Here is a 16514-nt window from a genome sequence, read left to right as displayed (position 1 = left end):
GTACTTTACAACTTGCTGGCTTCCTTTTAAAAATTCTATTTAAATATTATTTTTAAAAATATCAAAAGTAAAATCTAGCGTACAGCAAGAAGGCTAGCAAACAGTAGAGAGATATCTGCAAGTGCCAGATGCAGATCTCAATTCCTACTATGTCAATTGCTAGATCACAACTGACAAGGATTTGTTGTGATTCTATAGATCAGTCTTTCTCCTGCTGGCAGAGGATGATCACAGTTCTCGGTCAACATGTTTAGAAGGCATCACATTTGAGAAGAGCATTACTGACCTTTGATGTTCTACAAAAGAAACAGCTGTGTCCTGTTTAATTTGGGAACCATTGGCTCTAATCATCTCTTAATGGAAAGAAAAATATAATTTAATTGGGCCATATGTGTACATCAGAGGAGGAGAACTTCAGGAATACAAGCATAAGAATCAGTTTTCTAGCTCATTGGCGAGTTGTTTCTTTTTTAAAGATCTCAGCTGCTAGAAGGATGACGTCAGTAACATTACTTATTCTGTTTCCAAAAGTGACCTGTGGGTTAAGGCGTGTTTTTGTTCTATTTGCAACTCCTTTTAGTATGAAGTCCAGTCTTGAGTTAGCTAGCTCTCTCTTTGTTTATTCGTGCCTGTGATATGAAAGGACATCTTGTCCAGCACACAGATGGTCAAGGCTTCAACAAACTTTGTGGGATGTGAAGGGCTGAGATCAGCCAAGAGCAAAAAAAAAAAAAAAGTTTGAGGTTTATTACCCTGTTTCCCCGAAAATAAAAATCCCCAATCGGGCTTTTGAGTGCATGCGCTAAAATAAGCACCCTCTGAAAATAAGCCCTCCCCGAAAATATTTAAATGCATGCACAGCTGGCCCCGCCATTTCATCTGGTTAGGGAGACAGAGCTGGAAATCAGGTAAGACAGCGAAGGACCCCGTCTTGCCCCTCACGCCCCAAAATAAGACTTCCCTGAAAATAAGGCCAAGCGCTTATTTTGGGGTTCAAAAAAATATAAGACAGCATCTTATTTTCGGGGAAACAAGGTATTTAACTGAATAAATGTGTTTAGGTTTTAGTCTTCAATTGTGTTTACTACTAGTATGGACCAATGTATAAATTAAAGGGTGGAACCTCCCCCAAATAAAATTAGCCAGAATAAAATTAGAAACTAAGAAGAAATTAAGAAACACTGCAACAACTACAATAACCAACACAACTGTTTCGTAATATTTTTTAATGAAGTCCATTATCTTAAAACAACATAGCATATAACACTTAAGAGCCAGTATAGGGAGATGGCTAAGATATTGGACTAGATGTGGGGAGACTGAGGATCTAGTCTTCCCTTAGCCACAGTAGCTCATTGGGTGACTTTGGGATGATTTTGTTCATAACTCAGCTAGCCTCACATTGTGAGTGTAATGGAGAAAAATAAATCTGTTGTTCTTAGTCATAAAATACATATGAAATAAAAATATTAAGCTTAAATTAGTATTGTCATTTAATACTGGATGAAATATTAAATGCTCAAATAATATTAGGGGACTGGAGGCTAAAACATACGATGAACGGTTGCAGGAACCGGACGTGGCTAGCCTAGTGAAGGATACTTGCTTCCATCAGAATCTGATTTTCTTTTTAAGGCAAGGGGATCTGGATGTAATTTAGGAGCCAAGACAGGTTAAAATAGCAGAGGGCAGATGGAAGTTATGAGGGGATTGAAGGATAAGTATCAGCAATTTGAATTTTGTCCAGGGTCAAACTAGAAACCATTGGAGCTTTGTCTCTGCTGCCAGAAGACAGACATTCTAGTGTCCCAGTTCTACCTCACAACTAACTTCAATTCTTGAGTATTTAGCAAGAATGACTTCATGTATAATCTACTGCAGTAATCTAACTTGAAGATGTCAGCACATGGGCAATTCTTCCCAGGCTGTTTTTATCCTAGAGGTGCTACACATAGCAGGTCACTTTTGGTTGATATAAGTGGTCCAGCATCAAATCAGACATACTGGGCATGCTGTGGGTTCCCACTGTTGAAGCAGGAGGCTCCAGGAAATGTGAGACATGCAGCAGTAGTACCACCAATGTGTCATAGTTGAGTTGTCTGTTTTCTTTAGTGGCCGAATTGTTGAGATGAGGGCTAGCTGTACTACTAGGCAAAATGAGAAACTAGGAACTAGAGTGTGTTGAAAGACAAAGATGTGTATCTCATTAAGTCCACTCTTTTATTTCTAAATTACTCTACTGCCTTATAGTGCAGTAAGAGGAAGTTCATCCATCTCTAGTGTTGAACTTAGCCAGCTGTCCAGACAGCTCTGTATGTAAAGAAATGAATGTAGGTTGTTGTTACTTTGTCCTTTGCTTTAGGCAGCAAATTGTTTGGACCAACAATGTTAGAAATTGAGCTACAAAAAGAGTACCATCATTGCAGAATAAGAAGTAATCTGCTCTAATACGTCTCCGAATTGCTTCCCTCTGGGAGATTGTTCACATTTTGTGGCATTAAAACTGTTTTCTTAAAAGAACTGCGTTTTATCTTCCCTAAACTCTCTGTGAAAGACTATTCAGTATCCAGAATCCAAAGCATTGCTTATATATGGAAGGATGAATAAAGCTGGTAGCAGTCTTTTGAACATTTGAATCCAAGTTTTATTTAAATTAATCAGAGTTAACTATGTGCTTAATTAAAAGCAAGTTATAATAGATTCAGTGGTGCAATGTGTTATGGTATCTGGAACATGAAGCACTCCAATTGTCAAAGCATCACAGTAGACGCCGTCATTAAATCTTACTCCCTACTGTGCATTTCAAGCAAATGCAAGAAGGCTGGATAAATAGCAAAAAAGCCATAAATGCGAAGAAGTTTTTAGTCTAACAGTGCCCTCAAGTCCTGCCTTCTTTATATGTTAGTCCTCAAATTTAAGACCTGGGTTTCTCCTCTTGAATTTCTGAGTCAAAGGCCATGTTTGCTCAATTCCTGACTTTGAATTCTTGACTATTTACCCCTGTTTAGCTAAAGGACTTGCTGTGGCAAATGTGCAGGCTGATGACCAGAAGCAAAGACACTGAGATCAGCATACATGATATAATGAATAAGCAGGTCCATTATTGTGTAAGATGGGGGAGGTTTAATAATTCGATCTACACGCTGTTATTAAATAGAGAGCTTGATTGCTTGATTGGCGATAACTGAACTTCCTTGTTATTAGGGATACTTGTTTCTACAATAACATCAATGTATGTTGCCTTGTCCTGCTAATTCTTGAATGAGGATCTGAGTTCCTTGAGGGAGATTTATGGTTGACGCTTGGATGAAGTGCTGACACTATAAGAATAAAAGATTTTCATCTCATCAGCTTCATCTTTATACTACCTCTGTTTCTACCTTTCCTGTCACCTGATCCTGTGGATGCTTTCTTCTGATTTGGGGGAACTGGAGGATGTCCTTCCTTCCATCTCAGTTGTTTTTTTGTTTTTTTTCAGTTGGAACTGACAAAGTCTCCTCCCTTCTACCTTCTCCTTTGTTTCTTTTAAGTTGGGTATTTCAGGCCAGGGGATTTGCATTTCTTTTACAGTTAGAGTTATTAAAAAAAAAAAAATTTCACCCCTTCAGTTCTTTTAGTTAACCTCTTCCTCCACTTAGTTAGAGATCTCAGGGATAAAGGGAACAGACTGGCATAGGGAGCAAGGGAGGCATTCCAGAACATAGGATGGAAAGCAAGACATATCTTTTGAATGTGGGGAAGCTATAGACCAAAGGCAAAAGAATATGCAGGAATGGGAAATGGTCCATCAACCTGGATCCAACTTTTTAGATGTTCATGTGGAGGGAAGAAATATTGTTAGCAGTGTGGAGAGTCCCTGATGGTGACAGTTGGAGTGCTTGTAATAGGCCTTGAATGGCCTGAGGAATCCTTGAAGAGGCCCTGAGCAGTTTACATGTCCTGGAGTAAACGTGAGAGCTCTGGTAGAAGACAGCCAAAAAGCAACAGGGAGCAGTCATGAGTGATAAGTGTAAGTGGTCCGAAATGACAAATCTGTAGAGGCATGAATTGAGTAAGTATACTGTACGTATGTTTGACAGGATTGTTGAGCATAGCTCCCAAGAATGTCATAAATTGGAGATGTCTAAGCCTGGGGATAAGATAGCTGGTTTTGTTGGTCTCTTAGCCATCATGTCAATTATAAATCCTGAAAAGGGTTGATGGGAAAACCCTCAAAGCAATGGGTAATTACTACAGGAAGGTAATGAACCTGCTCAGTTGTTCTTCCTTTCAGGCAGAGTAGCAGAAGTTTGACTTCAGAGGGCTACTTCAGCAGCAACAGTTTATGAGGATTTGAGCAGGAAGCGTGACTAGAGCTACTATTGTGGCAAATTCCTTGCCACCTGTTGGGCTAGAATTGGTTCATTGTCTTGATTAACTGGACTGCACCATAATACTGATACTAGAGCAAGTGATTCTTCTGATCCCCAGATCTGTAGCCATAGCTTTATCCTATTTATTATTTATTTATTTATTTATTTTTAAAATTTTTATACCGCCCCCTCTCCCGAAGGACTCGGGGCAGTGAACAGCCAAAATTAAAAAACATACAGTATAAACATTAAAATACATTTAAAACAAAATTAAATCCCTAATGGCTTTCCCCAATTTAAAACCCCTTACCCATAAAATTCACCAATAAAAATTTTTAAGCCAGCCCGGCTTGCCGAAATAGGAACGTTTTCAGAGCCCGGCGAAAGGTTCGGAGGTCCGGGATCAGTCGTATACCTATGAGTGAGGGGGGGGGACTTTATACGAGGTATGGCAGTTAAACTCCCTCCTAACTCCACATTCCCAAGCAAAGAGAAGTTGGGTAAGCAGATTTATTTCAGAAGATTAGGAACTCATAAATATGAAGAAGTTATCTGTATAGCAGCACTTTCAAATTTGGTCCTCTCTTTCTTCCTCTTTCTTTTAGTCTCTAGTTTTATATCCTGGGCCTGTTCCTCTTGCCCTTTTGAGTCAAAGTCATGTAGTTGCTTGTTCCCTGACTTCTCAATTTGTCCCTTTTTCTGGTGTGCCTGTTGGAGATGTCTACATGACCAGTTTTAAGCCTCACATCAGAGTTAGTGTTAATCTGTTCTGAATGTTTTTAGAGATTGCTAAGTAGTGGATCTTTAAAATAAAAAAAGTTTATCTCCTTTATTCTTTTGTGAAATTCACAGCTGATAATTCATCCCAAAGTGCTTGCCTACATTTTGTTGACTTTCGGTACTGTTAGGAGCCACAAGAAGCTCAGCTATTTCAAAATGTTTTCTGCCCTGAGCAATTAAGCATTCCACCATCATCTAACAAGCTTGTGATGAGTTTTTACTGATGTCAGCTGGAGGGGTTGCATTTCAAAACAAGTAGTATTGGCAAGAGGCGTAGGAGTCACAGCTGTGAAAGCAATGGGTAAGGGAATATAATTTAGTGGTAGAGCACATGCTTTACACACAGAAATTCTACAGATCGGTCTCCAGACTCATTGAAAGGATCTTGGCTAGCAGGGCTACAAATGAACTCTCACCTATTATTTTGGAAACCCATTGCCACACAGTAGACAAAGGTTTAATGTCAAAAGCCATGCTTTAGTTAATTATGATTTATGGAATAAAGCACAAGGGCTGTAATTTTGAAATGTGCTAAACCAAGCAAATCTCATTTTGGTGAATTTATACGGCAGCGAAGACCTGTTTTTGTCTTCCCCCTTAATTTATCAAGAAAGCTATCAAATAATGTATTCAAGAAAGCTACCTTCTAGACAAGGCGGATGCTTGTTCCACTTCTGAGTAAGGTTGCACTTTGCGCAACTTGTTCTGAGCATTTCATAAAATAACTAGCTCTGAAAGTTGAAAGCCATTCTTCCACTCCTAGATAGAGCAGTTGGCTGATAAGCCCCCAAATCAGGAGCAACCTCCAAATCCAGTTCCTCTTGGCCAGGAGTGCATCATGCCTGTTACTGTTTCCCTGCTTTGCCTCTGCTTTGTCTTCAACGTTCGGTAGCTAAGTCTGCTTGTTTTGTCAATACTATATTTTTATAGGCAAAGTAAATCCCATAGTGTACAATGCTCTGCTTTAATTTCTTTGTTCATTTTGTTTCTTTAGTATTTTGTACTACTACTCTGCATCTTCCTGCTTGAGATAATTGCTGGAATCCTGGCCTGTGTCTATTACCAGCAGGTAGGTAACAAGAGAAAAGGGGGTGATCGGTAAACAGGCTACATTTCATTCCCTGCAGGTCTTCTCAACACAATGAATATTTGTCTACAGAGATCTACTCATTCTTGTCTACTGTGAGCCAGCACTACTGTGACAGTGGTAGTCATGGGGCTTTTTGGCTTCTTTCCACAAAACCCTGTAAGCACATCTGTTATGCATAGAACCTCCTAGGCTACAGATTTGTGCAAACCTACAATGAACAAGGGATTGGCATCTGGGCACTCAGTGTGTCTCAAGGGCCATGCTATGATTTGAAACTGCAGTGCAAACACTTCTTTCATTAGCTTTGTTCCAGTGCTACAATAAAAATGCATTTGATTATAAAACTCATATGTAGGCATTGATGTACAGCCATTGGCCCAAGTAAGGCAACTTTTATGATGCAGTAAATTTTAGTAAACCAGGAGCGTAAAACATTGCTCTAAATGATTTAGAGCATTTCAGTAGTTCACCCATGCACACACCTGGGAAGATCCTTACCACCAGATCCATTTATTATTTAAACTATTTACATAGCTGCCATCTTATATCAAATTCTGGTAGGCTTCCAATCAAGAATTAAAACAGTATCAATAATAAAACAACATTAAGACCATATTAAAACTATAAACATTAAAAACAAAAACCCAGCACCAAATTAAGCTTCTGACATGCAGTTGCATCATCCTATTCCACAATAGCAATAGCACTTAGACTTAGACTTACATACCACTTAGACTTACATACCACTTCATAGTGTTTTACAGCACTCTCTATGCGGTTTGCAGAGTCAGCATATTCCCCCCAACAATCTGGGTCCTCAGAAGGATGGAAAACTGAGTCAGCTTTGAGCTGGTCAGGATCGAACTCCTGGCAGTGGGCAGAGCCAGCCTGCAAATGCTTCATTCTAACCAATGCACCATTGGCCAATTTAATATAACATGAAATTGATCAGGAATGAGTTGGTCTGAAGCCATTTTCATGAATTGTGAGAATACCATCTAGGAGAATATTCTGCTTACTGCATCTGTGCTTGGAATGCAAATATTGGAATGTACATTGCCTTGTTCTCTTCTCTTTTGATGCTATAATATAAAATGGAATAACTAACCATCCATTTGATTCTATAGTTCTTAACACTTTATCTTATTACTAACAAAAGGTGATTGTCACTGCAATATCTCTTGACTATTCACATAGTCTATACTAAGCCCAGAGAGCTAAGAAACAGGGAGGAATGAAGATGTGAATGGGTGACACCTAGATCTGTTTTTAAACTCCTAAGTGTCTCATTATATATTTTGCAATATCCACATTCAACTGCAAGTACATAGAATCCCAGAGATGGATGTCTGTGAAACTCACTTCATTTTTAATATTGTCCTGATTGGTGCATGTTTTCATAATAAATGTAGAGACTGCTGATCTAATCAATAGTGGGTTTTTTGGCATCCCAGAGAGTGAGTTTGCAACAGTTTTACTACTTAAGAAATAAACCAGCCTTAACCTGAATGTGACCTGAACAGAAGACCTGACGCAATCATTTTGGTTCACACAACAATCTAAATCCTGTTTGCCTGGTGTCTTTGCTTGTGTAACAAGCTGTGCCCAAACTAATAAACTAATTTGGGCAAGCTAACGCAAATGTTCAGGTTTCCGCAGCATGCTAAATCACAAATTACACAATTCCACATTAGCTTTTTCCAGCAAATGCAGTGCAGTGCAGTGGATCAGGTCAGGTGGAAAAGCATGGAGGTTTGCCACCTGTAGGTGCTTAATAATTTGGCCATGGCTTGTTTTAGGACTCTGAACTGTCACATTAGGTTCTAATATAATTCAAATATGGATTATAAAAATCCTATGATTTATAAGGGATTAGCAGCATTAAAATGTCAGGTGTTGAAAAGATAAGTAGGCTGAATGCTAGTGAAATAAAATGCAGTAGTGCTAGAATCACTAGAAAATCCTGATCCCATCCCTTGTGAAGTTTGCAGGTTGCAGAATCTGAGGTATTACCTGTATGTGAAAATGGACTGGAAGCTAAAGGAATGCATGGCAAGCATTGATCATGGGGGCAGGGAAAGGGGAGAAGGCATGGCATGTTGAGATCTTCACTCTTTGGGGATTTTTAATGTGGGAATCATCTTGGTTTTGTAAGCTTCATTTTCTCCCTCTGCTAGTTTTTCTTTGGCAAACTTTCTGTCCTCTCAAAGACTCAAGGAATTGGTCTTTTGTGTTGCCTTTTATATTTCTTCCCTCGCTGGCGCTTTCTTCCAAAATGCCTATAAACTCTGTGTGTGTGTGTTTATTTTTGCTGCCTCTTTCTGATGCTGCAGTTTTCCCCTATCAACCCACAGGTAAACCGGCTTTTGTTTTTCTGCATGGCATGGATTAATGGAGGGGCTTTTTAAATGTTTTCTTCTAGCATTATTAAGCTATTCTGTTTTGCAATTTTTTTCCTGATTTTTCTGCTCTAAAACTTCACAACCTTTGGTTTCCAAATAAAAATGTGATCTGGACATAGCCAAGGTGATATGCTATCTGATTGGACAAGTGGGGTTTAAGGCTTATTGCTCAGTTGATGATGCAAAATCTTGACCTTGGCTTTTTTCCAGATACGCTTCTCTCCACAAATGCTTGCATAACAGTGTACTAGTTTAGACAGCAAAGTTGTAGATTGGGCAGTTGACGTCTATAGTTAAAATTACCTTGGCTGACAGGGTTAATAAAAATAATGGGTCTTGTTCAACTTGATGAGTTACTGGTTCTCCGTTAGATGAAACCATTCTTTGCTTCCAACATATAAGGTAGTGCTGTTTTCTTTCAGGTGTCATTTCTTTCAGGGGAATCATTTGAATAAGGGCTTGTAGCTCTCAGTGCCAACAATATACTTCTAAAAGTAAATCCAGGCAACCAAGAGCACTGGGTCTTAAAACTGTTTCAGTTCTAGAGTTCTAACCAAGTTAAGTGCTTTGTCTTACTTGGTTTGCAAAGCATGAGGTAGGATGTGCAGGAAAGATCAGAGCTGTCCTGCAATATATTAAAAAAGAAACAGGAGCAGGACATATTGACACATTCAATGAGCATTTCTTCAGAAGCTGGAAGAGACCTTGAGTAGCCTTCTCCAATGATCATGTTGGGTAGGGGATGGTGGGAACTATTGTCCAAGTTTTTGTCTGACACTTGTTCAAGAAGCCTGTTCTAGAGCATTCAGTTTGTGCAGCATTTCAAGCTATCCACCTTGCTCAGTTTGCCAAATTTATATTTGCCAAATTGGACTTCCAAGTTCTGGGAGCCATTTTGTATTACATGAAAATTCTCTCAGAATAGTTGGTAATTGTTACACAGGGAACTGGGTTGAAGAACCATATTGCTATATCTTATGTCTGTCCCCATTGTTGATGTCCTGTTCTGTATAGCTGAACCACGAGCTGAAGGAAAATCTGAGAAACACGATAATCAAGAAGTATCGGAAAAAAGGAGAAGAGAGTGTGACTAATGCGGTGGACAAACTTCAGCAGGAGGTATGTTTAAGAGATTAAGATTAAGAGATTAATACAGATTAAGATCTAGGGGAAGAAATGGGAAAAGCTGAATTTATGTATGTATGTATGTATGTATGTTTATTTATTTATTTATTTATTTTTTATCTCTCTGACAATCATGGCAGAAAATAAAATAGCTCTTTCCCCCTATCTTCAGACTGTGGTATCTTTGAGGCATGTTTTCTGGGTCCATTTTTATTCATGCAGATACTTTCAAAATTAGCCTGCAGTTGTTTTTGGCCAGAATATTGATCCCACTCATCCCTGGGGATTTTCTTTGAACAAAAGTCAAAAGTCATTCCTTCCTTTCAAGAAAGCTGTGGATGAAAGAATTAATCAAATGAAGCCCAATAGCACTACTCAAATAAGTACCGATGGACTTGACTACTGCCAATCGACCCAGAATGCTTACCCAGAATGTAGGTGCACATTTGAAAAGAGGTAGCTGTAGGCCCACTGCAAGTAACATCTGAAGGGGCCTGCATTTCTACCAAATAACTGTGTTTAAATTATATTTTATAAGGGCAAGGCACTTGTAAATGCATCACACATAGATAACTTTCCCATGCCTTCCATTCTGTGTTGACTTTCCCTGGTCCAATAAAGCCTGTGTATTTTTAGCACTCTTGCCTCATGCATGAAACAGCAGATCCCAAAGGAGTGGCACAAAAGTAGCTGGGAAAAATAATCTGCTGGTCCTATTTAATGATCAGGTCATTGGAATACCTCTCCAGTTCTTATTTCCGCCCTCAACCATTTAATAGTCTTGTAGCATGAGAAAATTAGAAAAAAAACAGATGGGTCTTTGTTGAGTAAAAGTGGTAAATCACTTCCTGATTGTCAAGTATTTTTCTTGAAGCTATTAATCTCCAGTTACAGAGAGGCATGGCATAAAATGTAATTAACAGAGGAGCACAGTTCCCTCAGAGAGTGAAGGGGATGTGCTTCATCTTCTTTTGACCAGTGCAGCTGGGCTTCAGATCAATATGTCTGGTTATTTTAGAATTTAGATGATCATATTGGACGTTGCTAGACACTTTAAGGTACGGTGAGTAAGATTTGGGAACATACTGAGTAATTCATTCGAAAGGACAAGATTGAGGGCATTTTCCCAACTGGTGGGAAATTCTATTCATCTTCTTTATTTTTATAAACTGCTGCTAGGAAAATGGCCATTTCTGCTCTTCAGTTTATAAAATCACTCTATTTTATTTCAACATTTGTGAAAGTGTGTTGCTATAAGCCACCGGTATGCCAAGTCTAAACAGGAACATCATCCTAACATCTATCCTTAGAATATTTGCAGTGAATGAAAGGTTCTGCCGTTGGGCAGTAGGGCAGAGAGAGTGTGTGATAGTAGAGCGTTCACTCAGCACATGTTCCAAACTGTTCAGAAATAAATCCAGCTGCATTTAAATTAACTTCCCAACATGCGTGAGATTGCTGCCTAACAGTATAATAGCACAGGGAATAAGCTGCTCAGAGATAATACAGTACATATATATATTCTGGATTCATGCCACAAACTGGAACCTTGGGATACTTCTGTGTAATCATGATATCAGATGGAAAAAGACTGTACAAGGAAGGGAGGAGACTCCTTTTGACCGTAATTGAACAGAAATGCTTGAGCATGCCATGTCTCTACAGGGAATTGCATTTTTCAGCAATGATTCTTCCACACCCAGCTGGTATATCATCCACTTCAGGGAGTGTAGCTTGATATAGTGAAAACAACTACAGTGATTTATTCATTGATTGAACAAACTAATGGAGGCCAGCATATGCCCATGGATATGAAGCAAAAGTGGCACAACCAAGCCTGGCTTTATATTTAACAGTAGGAGCTAATATCTTCCAACACTGCTGAAAGAGTGTTAATATTCAGTATTTGTATCAAGCTCAAGGCTTCATTAGTTCCAGGTATTCCTCTATAGCATTCAGTGCCAGAAGGTGGTCCAGTCTATATCTCTCTGAGATGGAGTTTATTTATTTGTTTGTTTGTTTGTTTGTTCAATTTCTGTGGCCTCTCTTTTTAGTCACTGGGCGATTAGAGTTCAGAAAATATACTACAATTAAACATTTAAAAAACATTTTAAAGCAATAAAAACAGTAAGGTAAAGGTAAAGGTTCCCCTCGCACATATGTGCTAGTCGTTCCCGACTCTAGGGGGCGGTGCTCATCTCCGTTTCAAAGCCGAAGAGCCAGCGCTGTCCAAAGGCGTCTCCGTGGTCATGTGGCTGGCATGACTAAACGCCAAAGGGGCACGGAACATTCTTACCTTCCCACCAAAGGTGGTCCCTATTTTTCTACTTGCATTTTTACATACTTTCGAACTGCTAGGTTGGCAGAAGCTGGGACAAGTAACGGGAGCTCACCCCGTTATGCGGCACTAGGGATTCGAACCGCTGAACTGCCAACCTTTCGATCGACAAGCTCAGTGTCTTAGCCACTGAGAACCTCCAATTCAAGATACACTAGAGCAAGCTATTTGGCCTGTTAGCAATATAGCCAGGAAATGGAGCCCTTGACACATTCAGCACCCCAGGCTTTGAAACATAGCCAGGTTTTTAAGGCCTTATGAAAGACTAACAGGGCTGGGGCCATTCTGATCTCCGAAGGGTCGATGCTCCGTAGAGCAGGGGCCACTGAGGAAAAAGCCCATCTTCTAGTCCCCATCAGCCAACCTTCTTTGATTGACTGCAGCATATGCACGTTCTGCTTGACTTAGTTGGTAGAGACTCTTGGAAAAAGGTGATCCCTCATTGATCCCAAGGCATGTAGGGCTTTAGAATAATAACAATTCTATTTTTAATAGAACAGCATTTGCAAAAGGAGGTGAAGGGGATTGACTTCAGGGCAATTTTTTTTTTTAGAAAGTACTTTTTCTTTTTTTGGGGAAAAACATTGGATTCCTAAACGGTACTGATACACATTTTTCTCGCTCCGAAACTGAAAAGAGACATTGTAAGCTTCCAGAAACAAAGTGGACTCGTGGGAAGAGATGCATAGTCTTGTAACTACATAATGGCAACAAGAAACTTAAAAACAAAACATTTTTGTTTTGTTTTCTGGCTGGTGGGTTGTTATGTAGTGACCTTTTTATGAAAAGTGGCCACAAGTTGTGCATACTTGAAGGACGTGTTGTTAAAGACAGGACACGTAATTCTGTAATTTTGGCTAATACGTCATGCAATTTTGGTTTTCTCATAATGTCTCATTGCTTGTGTTTTTCAGTTCAAGTGCTGCGGCAGTCATAATTACACAGACTGGAGTGACAGCTATTGGTACAAAGTTGAAAAGGAAGGAAGGAAGGTCCCGGATAGCTGCTGCAAGACGATGACTGATACCTGTGGTAAAAGAGATCATCCTTCAAATATCTACAAAGAGGTAAAAAAAAAAAAACAAATTAAAAAGAAACCAAACCGAGCCCTCTCCAGTTATTGTGTGAAGAAAACACTGATGAAACCGTTGACTGATCAACGGTACTCTTTGATCAATCATACCTTAGTCATTATGCATTTGAACATCATAACAACCTCCATCTTGAATTATACCACAGTACAGGTAGTTCGTGACTTACGACAGTTCGTTTAGTGACCGTTCAAAGTTACAACGGCACTGAAAAAAGTGACATGACCGTTTTTCACAGTTACGACCTTTGCAGCATCCCCATGATGATGTGATCAACATTCAAACGCTGGCCAACTGGTTCATATTTATGACCGTTGCTTTGTCCCCAGATCATGTGATTCACCTTTTGAGACCTTCTGACAAGCAAAGTCAATGGGGAAGCCAGATTCACTTAACAATCAGGTTAATAACTTATCAACTGCAGTGATTCATTTAGCAACTGTGGCAAGAAAGGTTGTAAAATGGGGCAAAACTCGCTTAAATGTCTCACTTAACAACAGAAATTTTGGGCTCCATTGTGGTCGTAGGTAAGGACTATTTGTATTTATCTGGATTATATTGTTCTACAGAAGTAAACATATAAGCAAAATAGATACTTATATTCCTTAACAGAGCTGGCCCTACAGTTCTTGGCATACGAAGCCAAGAAGTTTAGCCTAGCTAGGCAGCTGTACCTCTCTGATCTTCACTAAGCCAGTATGATTAGTTCTTGAAGGGGACACCAATGGGGAAGCCCAAGACTATATGCTAGAAATGGAAGAAACATTCTGGAAGAAAACAGTGGTAACCTACTTTCATTATTAAGAAAACAAATGGGAATATCTGAAACTGAACTCGCTCTAAAAAGTATTTTTCTTCTGTTTTCTTGTGCATATAAGCTTTTCAGTGTGAAGAGTAGCGAAATGTATATATTTCAAAGCGCCCATTTCTACTCCAATCCTTTAGAATTGATTTAAGTGCAAAACTCCGTTTTCCCACCGAGCTGGTTGATGCTTTCAGCCTCTAGGATACTTTGCTGGATGATGATGATGAAGCAGTCCCTTTCAGTGGGGCTCAGGGGAGGATTAAGGGACATGAAGGCACATGAATAACTTCTGCAACTAAGCTGTTTTGGTCATGCAGAGGCAGACCAAACTCTGCCTCAGGGCACAATTGCTGACTGCTGAATCCAGGGGACCTTTTTTTTTTAAAAAAGCCCCTTATCTAAAATGTTGGGGAAAGAGGTTCTTCTGAAGGAAAATTCCATCACATTTATCTGAATTTTCCCTATATTTTTCCCTGCCTCTATTTCCTCTCTCTCTCTTTATCTTTGTTTCTAAATTGCGAACCTTCCTTCTATCATTGCTGCTGTATAATTTAAAAAAATAACTAACAGGGCTGGGCTATTTTAAAGACTAGCCAGTTTATTATCATGGATTGCAAATCACTTCTTCCAATTCACAAAAGTTTAGATGATGGTAATAATAAAATGGGCTATTTTTAAGTTGTCACAAGACACTGGCTTATTTTTGCTCCAAATGTTCAACAGGGCAACTCCATACAACCCATAAAATAAGTAATGTTCCCAAAGACTTAGAAACAATAATGAACAATTTCCTCTTGATGAGATTTCCTTCCAGCCAGTATTTGAATCTGACCTGCCATAAATAGGTTGAGAACATAAGGAGAAAGACTACTTTGGGGGTTATACTACTTAATTTATTCCGCTGCAGTTGTATAGCCCTGGGAGGCAATTGATAAGGAGGAGAAGGTAGAAAGGGACAATTCATGACTCCTGTCATAAAAATAATCACTTGTTTTTATCTTTGCAAGAATTAGATTGTAAGAAACATGAGGCTAAATAGCCAGTGGGTTTGAGGGCATCTAGCAGCTTCATGATCGAAGAAGGATCTGACCTTAGATCGTCTCAGCATGTTTCTTGCTAGCTCAGTTTTAAAATCATGGGACATAAGGGGCGTGCATAAGCGCACCAGCGTGCCTACCGCCCCTGTCCTAATGTTTTCTTTTATTCGTATCCTTTTCATGTATTTATAATTATATTTATACTTGTATCTGTCGTAAAATACATGCTTGACGAAATAAAATAAATAAATAAATAAATATCTTATACCACTACTGGAGTACATGGGTATGAAATGAATAATGAATGTTCAGACATTCCCCAATTGTCTGTAAAAAAAGAATATACGCTCGGATTATAATACACAACCACATATCCTGTTTCTGTGTCTGCAAGATCTTGGAAGATCTGAGGGAGAAGCAGGTAAGACATCAAATGTAATATTTTCCAGAAATGCTAGGCTTCGCTGATCCCAGATTATGTATCAAACTTTTTTAGGGTTAGGGTTATATTCCTGGTTCTTCTTGTTCTTGTGCCATATCCGTCATCAGAGGTTGGCGATTATGTTGGCGATCCTATTTTTATCAACAGCCGCATTTATTTATTTATTTATTTTATTGAATTTCTATACCGCCCTACTCCCGAAGGACTCAGGGCGGTGCACAGCCATGAAATAAAACACATAAATATACAAAATTTAAGATCAAATAAAATGAATTAAATAAATTTGGCTGAATTAATACTAATTAAAAACCCATAATTTTAAAATACATTTAAAAATTTAAAATTTACAGTTTAAAGGGAGAAGAATTAGGCGAGGCCGGCTTGATGAAATAAAAGCGTCTTCAACTCGCGGCGGAAGGTGCGCAGATCCGGAATCCTCCGTATCTCTGGGGGGAGCTCATTCCAGATCGTCGGGGCCCCCACAGAGAAGGCTCTCCCCCTGGGGGCCGACAGCCGACATTGTTTGGCCGACGGCACCTGGAGGAGCCCCTCTCTGTGGGAGCGTACTGGTCGGTGGGAGGCTGTTGATGGTAGTAGGCGGTCCCGTAAGTAACCAGGTCCTAAGCCATGGAGCGCTTTAAAGGTGGTAACCAGCACCTTGAAGCGCACCCGGAAGACCACCGGGAGCCAGTGCAGCTCGCGCAGGAGAGGTGTTACATGGGAGCTCCATGTTGCTCCCATAACCACCCGCGCGGCCGCACTCTGCGCCAGTTGGAGCCTCCGGGTGTACCTCAAGGGGAGCCCCATGTAGAGAGCGTTACAATAGTCCAGACGAGAGGTGACGAGGGCATGAGTGACTGTGTGTGAAAAAGTGCTGTTGAGTTTTCTCCAAACCAGTCCCTTAGATTTTCAAGCCATGTTGGTTCTTTTTCTGCCTGGACCTCGTTTGCCTTCAATCTCTTCTTGGAGGATTAAGTGAAGTATGCCATATTTTTCTGGGTGTCACATCAAATTCCCAAAATATTCTAACTTTCACTTTTTTATGGTTTTGA

General features: G+C 39.6%; 1 protein-coding gene across 4 annotated transcripts in view; it reads left to right on the top strand.

Moving 5' to 3' along the window:
- Positions 1-16514, top strand: part of CD151 (CD151 molecule (Raph blood group)) — a 46684-nt gene that overhangs the window by 24392 nt on the left and 5778 nt on the right. For all 4 annotated transcript variants that reach the window (XM_034416823.3, XM_087880500.1, XM_087880508.1 and 1 more), the window contains exons 4-6: positions 6127-6201; positions 9639-9743; positions 13002-13154. In XM_034416823.3, coding sequence (XP_034272714.1) covers positions 6127-6201; positions 9639-9743; positions 13002-13154 — 333 coding nt within the window. The remainder of the gene's footprint in view (positions 1-6126; positions 6202-9638; positions 9744-13001; positions 13155-16514) is intronic.

Source organism: Pantherophis guttatus, chromosome 1 (assembly GCF_059756535.1).
Source record: "Pantherophis guttatus breed Tessera chromosome 1, ASM5975653v1, whole genome shotgun sequence".
Taxonomy (NCBI): domain Eukaryota; kingdom Metazoa; phylum Chordata; class Lepidosauria; order Squamata; family Colubridae; genus Pantherophis; species Pantherophis guttatus.
This window is presented reverse-complemented; position numbering and strand designations above follow the sequence as displayed.